At 48.7% G+C, this 17,036-nt stretch overlaps 1 protein-coding gene across 6 annotated transcripts in view; it reads left to right on the forward strand.

The window, feature by feature from the left end:
- The window catches only part of Trub1 (TruB pseudouridine synthase family member 1), a 38,936-nt gene extending 30,131 nt beyond the window's left edge, over positions 1–8,805 (forward strand). For 3 of the 6 annotated variants that reach the window (XR_015632616.1, XR_015632634.1, XM_087575629.1), the window contains 4 exons: positions 1,718–1,790; positions 3,059–3,198; positions 5,437–5,493; positions 6,162–8,805. Coding sequence is in view for 4 of the 6 variants with exons in the window: in XM_087575629.1 (XP_087431755.1) it covers positions 1,718–1,790; positions 3,059–3,198; positions 5,437–5,493; positions 6,162–6,421 (530 nt within the window). In the remaining 2 variants the exon portion in view is untranslated. 6 annotated transcript variants of the gene reach the window in all.
- The last annotated feature ends 8,231 nt before the right edge of the window (positions 8,806–17,036 follow it).

Here is a 17,036-nt window from a genome sequence, read left to right on the forward strand (position 1 = left end):
TGTGAAACCATCAACACTGGATCCTCACTGGGACTCCTCCCGGTTCTTGTTGCCCAGTGTCATGGAGATCCTGCAGCTTTGAACAACAAAACTGGCTGGCATTTCCATGTGCCCCATCAGTTCACAGATGGTGTAGATTTTAGGGTGGACCATTTCAGAGCCCTGGATTGGTCTTGGTGGCAGCTAAGCTGGGCAGCTCACAGGCTCTCCCTTACAGGTGCCCCCAGGGCAAGCTCTCCTGCACTGCTCTAGCTTGGCCACCCATCAGCAGGAGGCAGGGTCAGATCTCCTGCTTCCCTTGAGACCGACTCACCCACTCCCACATTTCCTAGGCAGGACACAAGGCCCTCTCCCGAGTGATGCAGACAAGGAGGGGCAAGACTAGCTCTCCTGCCCTCAGATGTTGGGGCCAGTTCCCCTGACTGCCCCAGGTGGTGAGCAGAGAGTTGGGAGAGGGCATCACCCACTTGTCCACCCCACCTCATGGCAGATGAGAGGTGGGACCAGCTCTCTGGTGCTCATGCCCATGGGGCCAGCTCACCTGCACCTGCCCCACCAGGGTCACCTCTACTGTACTGCCCAGGTGAGGTGTAGGGCACACTCTCTTGAGTGTGGCAGCTGGCAAGGGGCAGAGTGAGCTCGTTCCCTCTCATGACCCTGGGACCAGCTCTCCTGACTTCTGCAAGTGGTGAAGGACCAGGGAGGGAGAGCATCATTGCTGCACCCACACTGCCTCCCAGCAGAGAAGTGGTGGGGTCCGATCTACAGCCATGCCCTGAGGGCCGGCTTACCCATGCCCTGCTACCCGGGCCAGCTCCACCGTGCTGCCCAGGTGAGGCTCAGGGCCTGCTCTCCCACGTGCTGCTGCCAGTTAGAGATGGGGCTAGCTCTGCAGAGTCCCTCAGTCTGAGGGGCAGAGCCAGTTCTGCACAGCCCTCGGACATCTACATGGTCCCAGGTAGCTTTCTCTAGTAGTAGCAAGAGCTGTGGACATTGACACCGACCCCTGACCCTGCATAGCCACAGATCCACACCTGGCTCTTAGTGGTAGGTTGGGCAGCATGGCCTCAGATGGTTACTGGCTACTCACAGCAGGCTGTTCCTTCCATACCTCACGTCTCCAGTTCGACCTCTCTCCATAATTCTCACACTGTTCTGTTTTTCTTTCTCTCCTGTCTGTCCACCACGCGCGTGTACATTGTAGTGGTTCCCACTGCAGGTGTGTCTCTGGGTGACCTCCTCTGTCCACACTGCATGTCACCAAGCAATGTGCCCTTAGGTGGCATGGTGGCAGGCAGGTCTGTGGACATCCTCCTGTGTTGGACTCTGTGTCCGCTGCCCCGCCCAGTCCTCTGTGGAGTGGAGGGCGGGTCTCTCTTTCCTCACCAGCACCTTGAGGCATGCATGGCGGTTGGCAGATCTCCATATGTCTTCTGTTTATTTATTTGTGTAGATGTTACCTATGTACATCTATACTACCGTGTACCTGGTGCCTTGTCAGGCCAGACAGGGCATCAGAATCATAGAGGGTTGTGAACCACTGGGTGATTGCTGAGTATTAAACTCAGGGTCTCAGGAAGAACAGCCAGTGCTCTTAACCACTGAGCTATCTCTCCAGCCCCTGTAATTCCTGTTTTATTAGGAAAAAAAATGACTTCACAGTTGGGGCCGTTGCCTCTGTGGCCATTGTCATCTTCCCTTGGTTCATTTTTGGCAGATAAAATAACACAAGAAGATATCGAAGGCATTCTGCAGAAGTTTACTGGGAATATAATGCAAGTACCCCCCCTGTAAGTGCAGTTATTGAATTTATGTTTAATTGTATCATCTGTTGGTTAACCATTAATTAGAATAAGGTGGGCCTCCTTCTGCCATGTTTGATTCTGGACATTGTGTATTAGAACAAAGAGATGAGCCCACCCAGCTCGGATCCAAAGCCTGACCCCAGGGCAAAGCTGTGTTTCCCTCTGCTGGATGTCAGCGCAGCCTGGCCTCTGTGCACCTTGCTTCACTGGCTTTTCAGGTCTATCTGTAGACAGAGGCCAGAGAGGCCACTGTCCCGCAGTTACAGTGTAAGAACCACGCAGGAGTGACAGAATGGTGACTCACGGTCCCAAGTGCTTCCTGTTTGGCCCCAGAATATTTTAATTTTTTAAATAATCTTTTTAAAGATTTTTTTATCTTACATGAGTGCCCTATCCACATGTACACCTGCACACCAGAAGAGGGCATCAGATCCCAGGATCGATGGTTGCAAACCACCGTGTGGTTGCTAGGAATTGAACTCAGGACATAGAACAAAACACCACAGCCCAGGAAGCTATTTCTCATGGTGAACACCTGTTTTCATGAGGTGTGTCGCATGGCAAAGGGATGAAGGCATTTGTCTGGGGTAACATCCCTGCCACAAGGGCTGTTTCTGACCTGGATGCCCTCCAAAAGGCCTTTGCCCTTGACGCCATCATCTTGGTACTTGGGGTTTCAGCGGGTGACTGGGAGGCGGAAGCACCATGCCGCCATGTCCGTGTGAACATCACTGTCGGACACAAAGGCCTGTGTGCCTACAGGATGCCCCAGGACACGTTACCGACAGCTCTCGTAGAATTTAGGTCTCTTCAAGATTTTTCTCAAACATAAAGCTTTTACATCTTTTTCAGCAGAACCTGCATTAAATGTTTGAATCATTTGTTAAACTAAGTTAAATATAAGTCTATCATACATGAACTGCTTTAGCATTCTCTGTGGTTATCCACAAGTTTGTGATGTTTACCGTGTGAGACTTTCCGGGAGAAACTGTCCCTGAGCTGGGGACTAGTGAAGGGCGCTGATAAGGTTGCCTGTAGGAACGTTAAAGAAGAAAATGGATGCTGTTCACTGCTTACATCTGTCTCAGATGCACAGGGACTTGGTCCTGAGCCAGCGGCAGGCCCTGAGCAAAGACTAGTTGATCTCAGGAGTGCTCCCAGTGTGAGAGGATCATCATCCTTCGCTCCCTGCTGCCTGGGACTCCTCCCTCAGCCTCTCACCGTCTCATTCCCATTCTCTCCTTACGCACAAGCTATTCTGCACTGAAGAAGGATGGACAGAGACTCTCAACGTTAATGAAGAGAGGCGAGACTGTTGAGGCCAGGCCAGCCAGGCCAGTGACTGTTCACAGCATCTCCCTCCTGAAGTACCAGCCACCGTTCTTCACGCTAGGTAAGACGTGAGACAGTCTGCTTCGCAGTATACATTTGTGCTTTGTGTGGGGCTATTTTTACATGGTTGGAACGGATCTCTGTGGTCTTGGAATTGTTTTGAATGTCAGAAAAGTTATGGTTTGATTTCACAGGAGGCAAATGTAACTAGCCTCTTACAGGTTCAGAGACAACAGGACTAGACTGGCTTTCGCATGTTTTATGATCGTCTTACTGTAAACCTGGGAGTAATATACCTAGGATCTCTTTAGTGGAGTAAGGAGAGGATGTGTATTTTCAAGATTTTAGAGTTGGGGCCTGGAGCGATAACTCAGCGGTTAGAGCACTGACTGCTCTTCCAGAGGACCTGGCTTTGATTCCCAGCACTCAGTGGTGGCTTATAACGTCCACAACTCCAGTCTCAGGACCTCTGACCTCTGACCTCTCTGGGAAGGAGGTGAGGCACATGATACTCAGACCTACATGCAAATAAATACTACACATGTAACAAAGTAAACATATATGTAAAATTTTTAGTTTTATCTTACACACTTTTCCTTACATTTCTCACACTTAACTATGTCTCATTTTAGAGTAAATATTGATTTTTTTTTCTTTTCTTTTTTTCGGAGCTGGGGATCGAACCCAGGGCCTTGCGCTTGCTAGGCAAGCGCTCTACCACTGAGCTAAATCCCCAACCCCCAATATTGATCTTTTAAACAAAGCATTTTTAGTTAATTGGGGCTAAAAGGCAGACTGGTTTTTATCAGCCCCCTTCTCTGTGAACGGCAAGTTACTGATGTGAAAATATCTAAGACAAAAGTGTTCTTGGACACCTGGTTACAGTTTCAGTTCAGGCTGTCAGTTTGAATATGTGATACATACTCCAAGGAAATTAAAAAGCCAAAACACTTGTTTATACAGTTTTAAAATAATACAAGGCTGTATAGTTGTTTGTCCTCAGGCTCCTGAAATTGATCCAACGAATAATTTCACAGTAACTGTGAATAGAATCCCTTTCCCATGGGACTTCCCAAAGCCTTCCCTTGTGATACACAGGAGGTTCCTGCAGACGGTGGTGTAGTTACAGCAGGGCTCTGTCTTATGTTTCCTGACTCTGAATGGCTTGACAAATGAACAAAAACAAACAAACAAACAAACAAAAAGCCCAGTTCTACCAAGTTGTCAGTCATGTTCCATTTGCTCCATTAAGGCGCAGGCCCCACTGCACTGAGAGCAATAAAACGAACGAGAAGGGTCGGGTTTCCTGGCTGCCCTGAGTCAGAGAAGTGCTGCACTCTATTGACTGGGGAGTGTGGAAGAGCCTGTGTGCCTGGCCCCTGCAAAGAGGAGTGTCACACATATGTCACCAGCACGCACACGCACACACACACACGCACGCACACACACACATGCACACACACACACACACACGCACGCACACACACACGCACGCACGCACACGCACGCACACACACATGCACACATACACACACACACACACACACACACACACACACACACCCAGTTCATCCGGTGCTCCGCCCCCTTCCTGTCTCAGTTGTCTCAGATGCGGCTGTAGAAAAGCATTTGGATGCAACTAGAGACAAAGGTGGATGCCCCACTCAGGGTGCTGATGAGCTCCTACTGCACGCCCTGCTTTCTGCCAAGCGTGCACCAGGAGACGGCTGTCAGCTCGACGGCACCGTGTGGCTTAGATTTGTTTCATGTTTTGGTTACGTTTTTCTCAGAAATAATTCTGAGGAAACACTCAAGAACACAGGACTCTCCATGTAGTACACACTCCAAGCACAGTTCTCGTTGGTAAAGGGATTTTTTGGTTGGTGTTTGGTTATATATTTTTTCCCCCAAATGCTATAAAATCTGATTTCTGACCACTTCAAGCATAGTAAATGAACTAAGTATACAAATCTGAAAATACTTTTAGCATCCCCAGCTCATGAGAGCAGAGCTGGGGTTTCTCTTTCAAGCCTATTAAATGAACAAGGCCAAGGTATTAGGTGGCTTGGCTTGCCAGTTAATTTAAAATGTGTTCATGACTTTCTGCCGACTCCACACTCAGACTTTTGAATCTCACAAACACATATGCTGCCAGATGAATAATTTATGGTTTAGCACATAAATATTTTATGGCTCCATTGTTTGCATAGTCGTTTTTACATGTGTTGAAGAGCATCGTTTTTATGTAAAGTGGGGCTCTCTGAGGTCAGCCTCTCACCCAGTGCTGTTAACCTTCCAGATGTTGAATGTGGAGGAGGCTTTTACATCCGAAGCTTGGTCAGTGACATTGGCAAAGGTAAGCAGGGAGTGAATTATGAACCGTCATGCAGAGAGTAACGCTCCTCTATGGCGGGAGAGGGAAATCTCTGTTCTCCATTTTCCCGAGCAGCGGCTGAGGAACTGAGCGAACGGCTGCTCTTAGCTCAGATGCATTGTGGGTTTATGGTGTGCACTTCTGAGCCCTGGTGGCTGCCTCGAGGTGCTGGTAATGGAGGAGGAGCACAGAGACGGGCAGACGAGGAACACAGAGAGAGCGGGTAGAAAGCCTACATTTTTCCAAGTAAAAAGCATTTTAACTGAAAGTAGAGGTCAGGAAAAAAATTTATCCATCTAAAAATTATTTACATTGATTCAAGTCAATTAAAAAAACCTGGAAGCCACAATCTTAAGCACCCAGAAAGGGCAGGCTCTGCCTCCACGGTTCCCTGGTCACAGGACGGTGGGCAGGTTACATTATCCTATTTGCAGAGTATTGGGAATGTTCATGTCCTGGGCTTGCTTCATATGCCAAGTGTGACAAACAAGTGTAAGTTTAAATCCCTACGTCATCTTCCCTGCCTAAGCATTGACTTACCTCAGGCTCTGGGCTCTTGTGCTGGGCTGGCACCCTGAGAGGTCAGAGGTGAGCTCTGTTAACTGGAAGACTCGTGGCTGACCTTGCGTTCTTACTTTTGGGTGCCGTAGAACTCTCTTCCTGTGCCACCGTGCTGGAGCTGACCCGCACCAAACAGGGGCCCTTTACACTGGCACAGCATGCGCTCCCCGAAGACAGATGGACCATCAATGACATCGCACAGTCCCTCAAGCGCTGCACGTCCCTTCTGCCAGAGGAGCTGACGTTTAAAAAATCCAAATCCGAGCCGTCCAGTGACCAGGCCTTAAGCTGTGGGTACATAACTCTAAGGGAGACAAAGAGAGAAGACGACACAGTTAAGACGCTTTGAGCCCGGCCGGGGAGGATCATTTCCGGGTTGGTGTATATCCTGACCTGACCCAGGAATGCCCACACACTTCTTCAGGTCTTTGCAAGATGTCGTAATGTCTCTGAATGATGGATATGACTGGATTCAGATAAATAAGTTTTCTGAATTTGATCTTCCCTTAGTCTTTTTCCTGTGAAAAAGTTGAACAGAATTCTAGTCACAGAGGACTGAGGTCTGAGCTGCAAGTCCCACAGAGGTATCATATCCACTCTGTCAGACTTGGGGAGGGCGCTCATTGTTCTGAAATCCTCTGAATATTCGAAGTGCTCAGTGCTGAGCCATCCCGTCCTGTGTGTTTGCAGAGCTGTGGCTGCTGGGAAGCGCTGGTGGGCTGAAGTCATCTGTGACTGTGTTTCTTAGATCTTGAAATGAAACGTTTCCCTAATAAATATTTGTAAGTGCACAAACTCCTGCTCCGACCACTGGCAGAGTGGAAATAGCTGAAGAGGTGATTCATTCCATCCCTATTTTCAGCAGAGTTCGGCTCCTGGAGCTGTGTACTCTGTGGCAGCTATTTCTGTGGTCAGCCACATGGTGTCAAGTTACTAAAAAGGGATCTTTCAGAATATAAACTAAAGGATGTATCTTGAATTAAAATTCTCTGCTGCCCGTTCTTTAGTGCCTCTCCGTGACTGCGGAACCTGATCCAGTGACATGGCTTCTGGAGTTACTAGGAACATGATCACATTTTAAAACAAATTCTTATGAGTGCGTCATTGTTTGGTCATGGGAATGTATATTCTTTCATTGTGTGTTGAGAGGCAAGGACTCTCTGCCTGTCCAGCAGGCGTTGGGGTGTAGACCCCACCCCCCCCAGCAGGTGGCCCTTGTTACTTCAGCTACCGGAGACACAACACCCACCTCCGGCCTCGTGGGCCCGTGAACACCCAGGCCTCCACACACATAAATAAAATAATTACTTTAAAAGGTATAGAGACTTAGTGCAGGATGCCCCCTCATGTAGCCAGGCTTCCTCCTCTTTCTACCTCCCAAGTGTAGAGACTACGGGCATCACCGCTGTCTCCTACAGGACTGTAATGCAGTCTACACTGTGGTTTATTATGTGATTTATTAACCTTTCATCAGACACAAGTTTTTATATTCCATACCTTTTCTTTTCAGAGGTTGTTGCCTCTAAAATATTTTAAATAGGTAGGCTGATGGTTTTATTGTGGTTAATGTAATGTAAACCTAATGTAAGATGTTAGGTGCTTCAACAGGACATTCTTGGTATACTGGCAACATTCTTAATAAAATTATCAAAGGTAACTCTGGGAGGCAAGAAGGCTCAGCGGGTGACCCCAGGACTGATGACTTGAGTTTTGATCCTGGGCGACCTATGTGAGAACTTACTCCCTACTAATTGTCCACAGACACCCTGCAGTGTGCACACACCCATGCCCACCTCCACACACATTAAACAAAAGAATGGAATGTTTTTACATTTAAAGACTATTCGTAAGAACAAAACAAAAACAAAACCAACCCCCCCCACCCAGTGTTGTATTATGGTAAATTCATGAACTAGAAGTTTTGTAGTTTTGAACCTGGTGTCATGGTGAATCTTTAATCCCAGCATGCAGGAGGCATGGGCTTGTGGCTCTCTGTGAGTTCAAGGTCAGCCAGGACCACAGAGTGAGACCCTGCATGATTATATTTTTCCTTACTCCTTCCTAGTGTCCTGTAATTTGTGTAACCAAAGGTGATGTTAGATCCTGCTGCCTGTTAGAACAACTCAGTCTGCACATAGTGTGTCTTCATGAACAGCTCAAATCTGAATAGACTACACAGCTTAGGGGCTGCTTTTTTCCTTTTTTTCTTTTTTCAATTTAAAATTTATGTCTACACTCTTGTCATAGAAGAGAGTAGAATTTATGAAAAAGCAAGCAAGTTCTAGAAACAGTAGCCTGTCTTTTCCTTTTGTTTGAAAATGCTGGAGAAATTATGTAGATTTTTAAAATGCCCATAATGTTCACCATCTTATTGCATTCATTTTGGATTTTATTTTTATATTATATTTTCCTCTTTATTTAGGTGTGCTCTAAAGACTTTCCATATGATTTTATCTGAGTGTGTTTAGTCCTGATGAGTATACCAGTCCTCGGTTCATTTAAACTGCTTTCCTGGGGCTGCACACAGGAGCAGCCATTTTCTTAGGACACATTCTTGTAGTGTTATTTTAGGGAAAGCAATGAGAACAGTTCTGTGGCCCCCGGGCTGCAACATTTCATACCACCATTGTTCGGGGATTTCATACAGTGTTATTAAAAGTTCTCTGCCTTTGCGTGACCTACCTTCACTCCCTGTTCATTTGTATAAATAAACATCTCGGTGGTTTCTTTGTATGTTTCTTTATAAGTTACAAAGTTATTTGCAGTCAGCACTCAGCAGAAGTAGTTTTCCTGGCCTTCCTTAGTGTCTTTCCCAGGACCTGTGATTAAGTGCTGTGACAAAAGGGACCTAAAGAGGGGTGCTTTTCTGTCTGCAGCAAAGGATCCCAGAGCAGGGAGGTCCAGACCCTAGTCACACACATCTGCAGTGGGGAATAGCAAGCAGCAAATGGTGCTGCTCTGCTGCCTCGCTCCATCTTTCGCAGTCTAGGACCCCTGCCCAGGGAACGGCCCTGCACACTGCTGACATAGGCCTCCCTCTTCAATTAACCTGTCAGGATCATCCTCCCAGGCATGCCCAGGGCCATCTCCTGGAGCACTTGAGAGCCCAGGGCTGGCAGCACCAACAACCTGTGTCTCGCTTTGTAAACGTCTTAGGTTTTGCTGACTCAGTTTCCTCATTCAACCCCCTTTGCTACCATCAGATGTGTAAGTATGAATAATTAAAATTGATTAAAAATTTTAAGTATTCTTAACTTTCACGGGTAGCTGAAACCAAGACCCGAGGTCTGGAATAGCTCAAGATCCATCCTTCTTAAAATTTAATCAAAACATCAGAGAAATACATGTGACTTGTGTATTCTAGGCCTTAATATACTTGGCACGATAAAGTCATTTTGCTTACGGGCAAAAAGGAAGTTAGAGTTTTCTGCAGATAGCCCAGCCTGTAACATAGCAAGTCACCTCGCTGTGATTATTTAACTCTTAGGTTTCTGAGAAATGTTGGGCTCATGTGAATGTTGTTTGACCTTAAAATCTTCAAGGATTAAAATGACAGGAATTTGTTCTTTTCGGATTCAAAGCTGTGGTTGGTGAACAAGGGATACACTGACATTTCCCCAGCTCACGGGGTCCTTCTCTCATGAGTTAACTCAAGGTTCCTGACTCATCAAGAACTGCCCGCCTATGGGACGCTGGTAAGGTTTATACCCCTCCCCCTGACCAGTCGAAATCCATACCAAACTTACAGCAAACATTTTGAGGTTCCATTAGATGGTGAGGAAGAAGGTAATTCAAATCGTATCGTGATCTGAATGATGCAAAAATGTAGTAAGGACACCGTAATGCAGGGATGCATTTATTAAGACAAAGATAACAGTGTGCAGTTTGGCCACGGAAATTACTGTAACAGCCTTAAAATTTAAGAAGAAGGACTGTTGTAAACTGTTTTGTTCTTGATGAGTTGTGTGAGCAGCTGTAGCTTGCCCTGTCCAGCTGTTAAATCCAGATGTCAAACACAGACTCCATGGCCCTCCATTCGGAAATACTGTCACTTATTGTCAAGTAAATCGAGCTCTACAATCAGATGTCTTCATAGTGACATTAAAAACGCTGAGGCCAGTCAGAAAGTTGTTAGGAATTGTTTTCTATTCATCTATCAGAAAACAGACAGCTTCTGTGTCTGTCACTAACCAGCTCTCTGATCGGAGACCAGTCTCTGTCTTTGAGGGACTCAGTTTACTCACCTTTGAAGACAAAGGAGATGGTCTGGCTGGTTTCTGGAACCTTCCACCATTGAGCATTAGGCTTCCAGCCATAGGTCACTGTGTCCCCGGGACTTGAGATTTACCACATTCATTGGCTCTGAGGATTTTCACCCTTCACCGCTTTGCCTATTACACATCTTCTAGTTACCAGTTCTCTTGCTGTCCTGAACCAGGCTCCCACAGCAAGTACTACCGGTGGGCTGGTCAGCCAGCATGGCCTTGCTCCTGACTAAGTCTCTTCTAACTCTGAGTTATCTCTGCAGGGAGAGGACATTCTCTCTCATCCCCACACCTAGCACAAATCTCATCTTGGGGCTCTAGCCTCTGGGGTCATCAAAGCTTGAATCGGTTCCTAGAGGCTCCACTCACTAAATGACCATGTTGGGGGTTGGGCCAGTGCGGCATTTGAATGAGAATGTCCCCTACAGGCTCTGGTAGGTGAAGGAATTCTTGGCCCTGGGTGGTAGCACTGTCTGGAGACACCACCTTGCTGGAGGAAGTCCATCAGTGCTTTGAGATGAAAAGCTCTCTCTCATCGCCTGCCTCGCCCTCTCCTTAGTGTTCATAATTGATGATGTGAGCGCTTAGCTTCCTGCCTCAGTCTCCATGCCTGGCTGCTGTGGTGGATCATGACCCCTCTCCGACCACAAACACAAACAAACCTCCCTTCTAAAAGCTGCCTGTGGTCATGGTGTTTATCACAGCACTAATGTAAAACCAACATTCAAACATCGGGGGTCAGAAACAGGTCCTGGCTGCCACCAGTGGCCATTGTGTCCCCTTCCTGTCTCAGGTTAGTATCCACTGTGCTTAGCATTGCCCCTTCACTGTGGTTCCACGCTGCTCCGGGGCTCTAAGAACTATCCGGACTTGACTCCAACAGTGGAGTCCAGGTCCTGAGGTATATGCACCTGAAGTTTTGTTAGCTTCCGGGAACAGCTTTCCGAAGCTTAGCAGCAGTACCCAGGAGCTCTGGCACCTAGGCCCTGGCAGTTCCACACAGCGCTGTGTTAAATATCCTGTTTCTTCTTAGCCACTTAGATGGGGCCTGTGTCATCACAGCTTGAATAGCCGCCGCCCTGCCCACTGCCCACAACCTCTCCAGTTATGTTTGGCCTGATTTCCTAGTCCCTTTCCTAGTTAATTCTGTTGAGAGGCTTCTAGCTGTTCATTTATTTGAAATTCTGGTTGTTTTACTTTCTTTTTTAGATTTACATTTATTATTTTTAAATCGAAGTACAGGATTTGCGTTGGTGCGTGTGTGCGCACGTACGTGTGCGTGCACCTGTCTGCCTGCCTGCCTGTCTGCCTGCCTGCCTGCCTGCCTGTCTGCCTGCCTGTCTGTCTGCCTGTCTGTCTGTTTGTCTGCCTGCCTGCCTGCCTGCCTGCCTGCCTGCCTGCCTGCCTGCCTGTCTGCCTGCCTGCCTGCCTGCCTGCCTGTCTGCCTGTCTGTCTGTCTGTCTGGATGTGAGTATGTACACAAGTATAGGTGCTCACAGAGGCCAGAGGCATGGGATTCCCTGGAGCCTGAGTTAAACACTCTAAGCCACCTGACACGGGTGCCGGGAGCCAAACTGTGGTCCCCTGGAAGAGCAGCAAGTGCTCCAGGCCACTGAGCCTTCTCTCCGGCCTTCGCCTGAAATTCTTACAGCATGCACAAGCTGTCCTCTGCATGCGCTGTAAAACTGCTGATTCTCAGCCAAGGCAAACTGTCCTCTGCGTTGTGAAGTGGGGTCCTGGGTTCATCCCACGAATCTTTATCCGTGTGGACAGTTGGCTGCTGCAGACATCTCTGCCGAGGTGTGGAGATTTGTTCTGCCAGGCACACCAGAGTCACCTCTGCTCCGCGTGTGACATGTGCACGTGGCTCATAAAACAACTCCAGATGCACAGCAAGAGTGGGGAGCCGAAGAGAGAGACCAAGGAGCCACTGTTAGAACCGGGGACATCAGCTCTCCCTGTGACTTATAGACAAAGTAGGTAAAACCCAGCAAAACACAAAACCAGACTTGGCTGTGCTGTGGGGACTTTAAACACTAGCAGTCATGTGACCTAAGTGACTTTTACAGAATGTTCCACCAGCAACAGTGGAAACACGGTTGTAAAGAATGAACTTAAGTCACTACGGGGTCAACCATTCAGTCTCCTAGAACAACCTGTAGCACACTCACAAGATTAAAGTCAGGCATTTTACAGTCACATACTGCATGATCTCCAACCACAATAAAATGAAGACACCAATCAGAGAACTCCAGTATTTGGGTGAAAGACATCACAATGGAAATAATTATGAGTGGAATCACCACCGGGTAAAGCTACAAAATACCCAGAGCTAACAACGTGGGTGTTTGTGTCCTGATCACTAAATCTCTGGAAATCTTTTTTGTTTGTTTTTGTTTGCTGAGACAGGGTTTCTCTGTGTAACAGCCCTGGCTGGCCTGGATCTCCCTTTGTGGACCAGGCGGGCCCGGAACTCACAGAGAACCGTGGGCTTCCGCTGCCCTGCACATCCCTGAAAATCCTATAGCCACTATTATATTAGTTAAAGAAGCAAAAAAAAAAAATAAAATAAAATAAAAATAAATGCTCTCACTCAAAGACCAGGAACAAGGAGTGGTTGTTTGTATTCCCATCTGTCTTCTGTCCTCCTGTCCATCCCTCCACCCCATCTACTCTTAATTCTACTGCAGTCAGGATGATACCCGCACGTCATGGTGCCTGCCAGCTCTGTGTGCTGCCCACAGCGTGTCTGTTCCTGGAATTTGTCACCCTTTGAACTTAATTTACCTTCGACCTTCAGTCCCTGTGTCTCAAAGCACTATCCGGCATTTTGTTACTATTAGCGTGGATTGGTACTCTCCTGAGGTTTTCTGTACACTTAAATTATGGCTCCCCCATGCTAGGTGAAAAGATTTGGAGATTATTTGGTCTATTTTTGCTTAAAAAATGGAATCTACTGCATCCTGAAAATGTTTTAAGACAAACTAATTTGCAAAACCAATGTTGTCGTTAATTTCAGTTCCTTAGAAGACAGTCAAGGGCTCAGGAGAAAGCTCAGTCAGGAGAATGCTTGCTGTGCAGACATGAGGACCTGTGTTTGTAGAAAAGCACATGCTTCTGATCCCAGAACTAGGGCGGCAGAGAGAAGAGTTCCTTGGTGCTCCCTGGCTGCCTGGTACTCCCTGTCTTTCTGGTGCTCCCTGACTCCTGGTGCTCCCTGGCTGCCTGGTGCTCCCTGGCTGCCTGGTGCTCCCTGGCTGCCTGGTGCTCCTTGGCTTCCTGGTGCTCCCTGACTCCTGGTGCTCCCTGGCTTCCTGGTGCTCCCTGGCTGCCTGGTGCTCCCTGGCTGCCTGGTGCTCCCTGGCTGCCTGGTGCTCCCTGGCTGCCTGGTGCTCCTTGGCTTCCTGGTGCTCCCTGGCTTCCTGGTGCTCCCTGACTCCTGGTGCTCCCTGGCTTCCTGGTGCTCCTTGGCTTCCTGGTGCTCCCTGGCTTCCTGGTGCTCCCTGGCTTCCTGGTGCTCCCTGACTCCTGGTGCTCCCTGACTCCTGGTGCTCCCTGGCTGCCTGGTACTCCCTGGCTTCCTGGTGCTCCTTGGCTGCCTGGTGCCCCTTGGCTGCCTGGTGCTCCTTGGCTTCCTGGTGCTCCCTGACTCCTGGTGCTCCCTGGCTGCCTGGTACTCCCTGTCTTTCTGGTGCTCCTTGGCTGCCTGGTGCCCCTTGGCTGCCTGGTGCTCCCTGGCTTCATGGTGCTCCCTTGCTTCTTGGTGCTCCCTGACTCCTGGTGCTCCCTGACTCCTTGTGCTCCCTGGCTTCCTGGTGCTCCCTGGCTTCCTGGTGCTCCTTGTCTTCCTGGTGCTCCCTGGCTTCCTGGTGCTCCCTGGCTTCCTGGTGCTCCCTGGCTTCCTGGTGCTCCTTGGCTTCCTGGTGCTCCTTGGCTTCCTGGTGCTCCCTGGCTTCCTGGTGCTCCCTGACTCCTGGTGCTCCCTGACTCCTGGTGCTCCCTGGCTGCCTGGTACTCCCTGGCTTCCTGGTGCTCCTTGGCTGCCTGGTGCCCCTTGGCTGCCTGGTGCCCCTTGGCTTCCTGGTGCTCCCTGGCTTCCTGGTGTTCCCTGACTCCTGATGCTCCCTGGCTTCCTGGTGCTCCCTGACTCCTTGTGCTCCCTGGCTTCCTGGTGCTCCCTGGCTTCCTGGTGCTCCTTGTCTTCCTGGTGCTCCCTGGCTTCCTGGTGCTCCCTGGCTTCCTGGTGCTCCCTGGCTTCCTGGTGCTCCCTGACTCCTGGTGCTCCCTGGCTTCCTGGTGCCCCTTGGCTGCCTGGTGCTCCCTGGCTTCCTGATGCTCCCTGGGCTGTCTGCAAAGCCACTCGGGTTGATGTGTGTCCTCCACCCATGCACAGCCCACACCTGCACACTAAAAACCACAATATGTCTAGCACCAGGCTAATGAAAACATGTAACTTTTCATGTATTGAAGTGCTTTGAAATATCTCATTTCTCATTCTTCCGTCATAAGAGAAGACAGTACAGAAAAATGACTTCCAACTCCAAATTGTTGCATTAGCAGGGACAGTGCTGAGAGGCTAGGTATCAAGTCACTGATGTGCTCTGGGTTCACAGAGCCGGCAATATGACTGGAAGCTGACTGCTGGTTCATTTTATTCTGTGTAGTTTGCATCAGTGGTCAAAATAGTCACAAGGGACTTCCCTCTGAGGCAATCAGGTGCGGCATACAAAACACGGTCCACACACACAGATAAATAGCAGTGGAGGGCAATATAATGTCATCAGTGTGTTTGCCAAAAAGGGTTTAATGGTCACATCCAACCAGAGGACTGAGAACGGGTCCCCAATGGAGGAGTTAGAAAAAGGACTGAAGGAGCTGAAGGGGTTTGCAACTCCATAGAAAGAACAACCACCAAACCACCAACCAAAGAGTACACATGGAGCAACCCATGGCACTAGCCACATATGTAGCAGAGGATGGCCTTGTTGGGCATCAATGGGAAGAAGGGCCCTTGGTCCTGTGAAGGCTCGATGCCACAGTGTAGGTAATGCTAGGGCAGGGAGGCAGGAGGGAGTGGTTGGGTGGGGGAGCACCTTCATGGAGGCAGGGGGTTTGGGGATGGGACAGAAACTTTCTGGAGGGGAAACGGGGAAAGGGGATAACATTTGAAATATAAAGAAAATATCCAATAAAAAAAAAGAGAGGGGCTGGGGATTTAGCTCAGTGGTAGAGCACTTACCTAGGAAGCGCAAGGCCCTGGGTTCTGTCCCCAGCTCCGAAAAAAAGAACCAAAAAAAAAAAAAAAAAAGAGAGAGAGAGAGAGAGAAGGGTTTAACGGAACAACAATTCACATCTCAGAACACAGGTTCCACTCCTGCGTGTCAGCGTGAAGAGAGGGCAGCTGAGGGAGGGAGAGAGACTAGTCCTGTGAAGACAGCAGAGGACACGGCGTGGTCCGCGGCTCCATAGAGTCTAGTCCGAAGGGAAAATGATCTCCATCATTTGGGATGATGTCGTTTGGAGCCTTGAAGGCCAGGATCCAGTGTTGCTTCAAGGGGAGACCGGATCATGTGGCCACTTTATCTTGAGATTTCAGGAGCACAGCCAAAGAGGTGAAGCAGGAGGCAGGTACCACGTTAGAAATGGGAGCAGTGCAGAAACGGCACATTGAGGTCAAACGATAAACTGGACTCTCATTAGGTGATGGGCATTTAAATGAACGGCAAAGGAGAAACTGATGTTCCCTTAGTGGTTTGCTTTGTAACAGAGGAATCAGGGGACAAAATGATTAGCATTCGTTTTCTTAAAGGAAATGAAGCCGAAGTTTTGTGTGAGCAGCGTTTTCTTAGCACTGGGTGTATGGTAACAGTTGCCTGTGATGGGATTCCACCACGCATACTCAGAGCATGTGGTGTGCAGGGGTCTGTTGACGTAGTCCATACTTAATGGCACCCTAACTGTGATCGATCAGAAACAGTAAGTCTTGCTAGTGGTTGAACGTGCGGGCTCTGGATGACACATTTTCCCAGTCTGCCTGCTGCCATCAGCTGTTACTGACCTTTGGCAAGTTAATTTACTTTCCTGTCTTAAGGTTTTACTGTGGTGAACAGACACCATGACCAAGGCAACTCTTTTAAGGACAACATTTAATTGGGGCTGGCTTATAGGTTCAGTCCAGTATCATCAAGGTGGGAGCATGGCAGCATCCAGGCAGGCACTGTGAGGACAGAGCTGAGAGTTCTACATGTTCACCTGAAGGCTGCTAGCAGAATACTGGCTTCCAGGCAGCTAGGATGAGAGTCTTAAAGCCCATATCCATAGTGACACACCTACTCCAACAAGGCCACACCTCCAAGTAGTGCCATTCCCTGGGCCAAGCATAGACAAACCGTGACATTTCCTGATGCCCATTTTCATCACTTTTAAAGCAGGGGGTGGCTAGGGGGGAGATGGGGAGGAGGTGGGGTGTATGTGTGAGGGGGATATCAATACTCTTTATCACAAAGTCCTGAACCCCGAATTAGATGATCCACTTAAGGTGCTCACCTCCTGACCATGCAGAGGATGACATGCTCCTGGGTTATGGTCTAATCGTGCTTTTCAGAAGTGCTTTCTCTTATTTGAGCGACAAGATGTGAGCTGAGACTATTGGATGGGGAGAAGAGATGATTGGATGGGGAGATGGGCTATCAGTGCAAG

Source organism: Rattus norvegicus, chromosome 1 (assembly GCF_021556685.1).
Source record: "Rattus norvegicus strain SHRSP/BbbUtx chromosome 1, alternate assembly SHRSP_T2T, whole genome shotgun sequence".
NCBI classification, from domain to species: domain Eukaryota; kingdom Metazoa; phylum Chordata; class Mammalia; order Rodentia; family Muridae; genus Rattus; species Rattus norvegicus.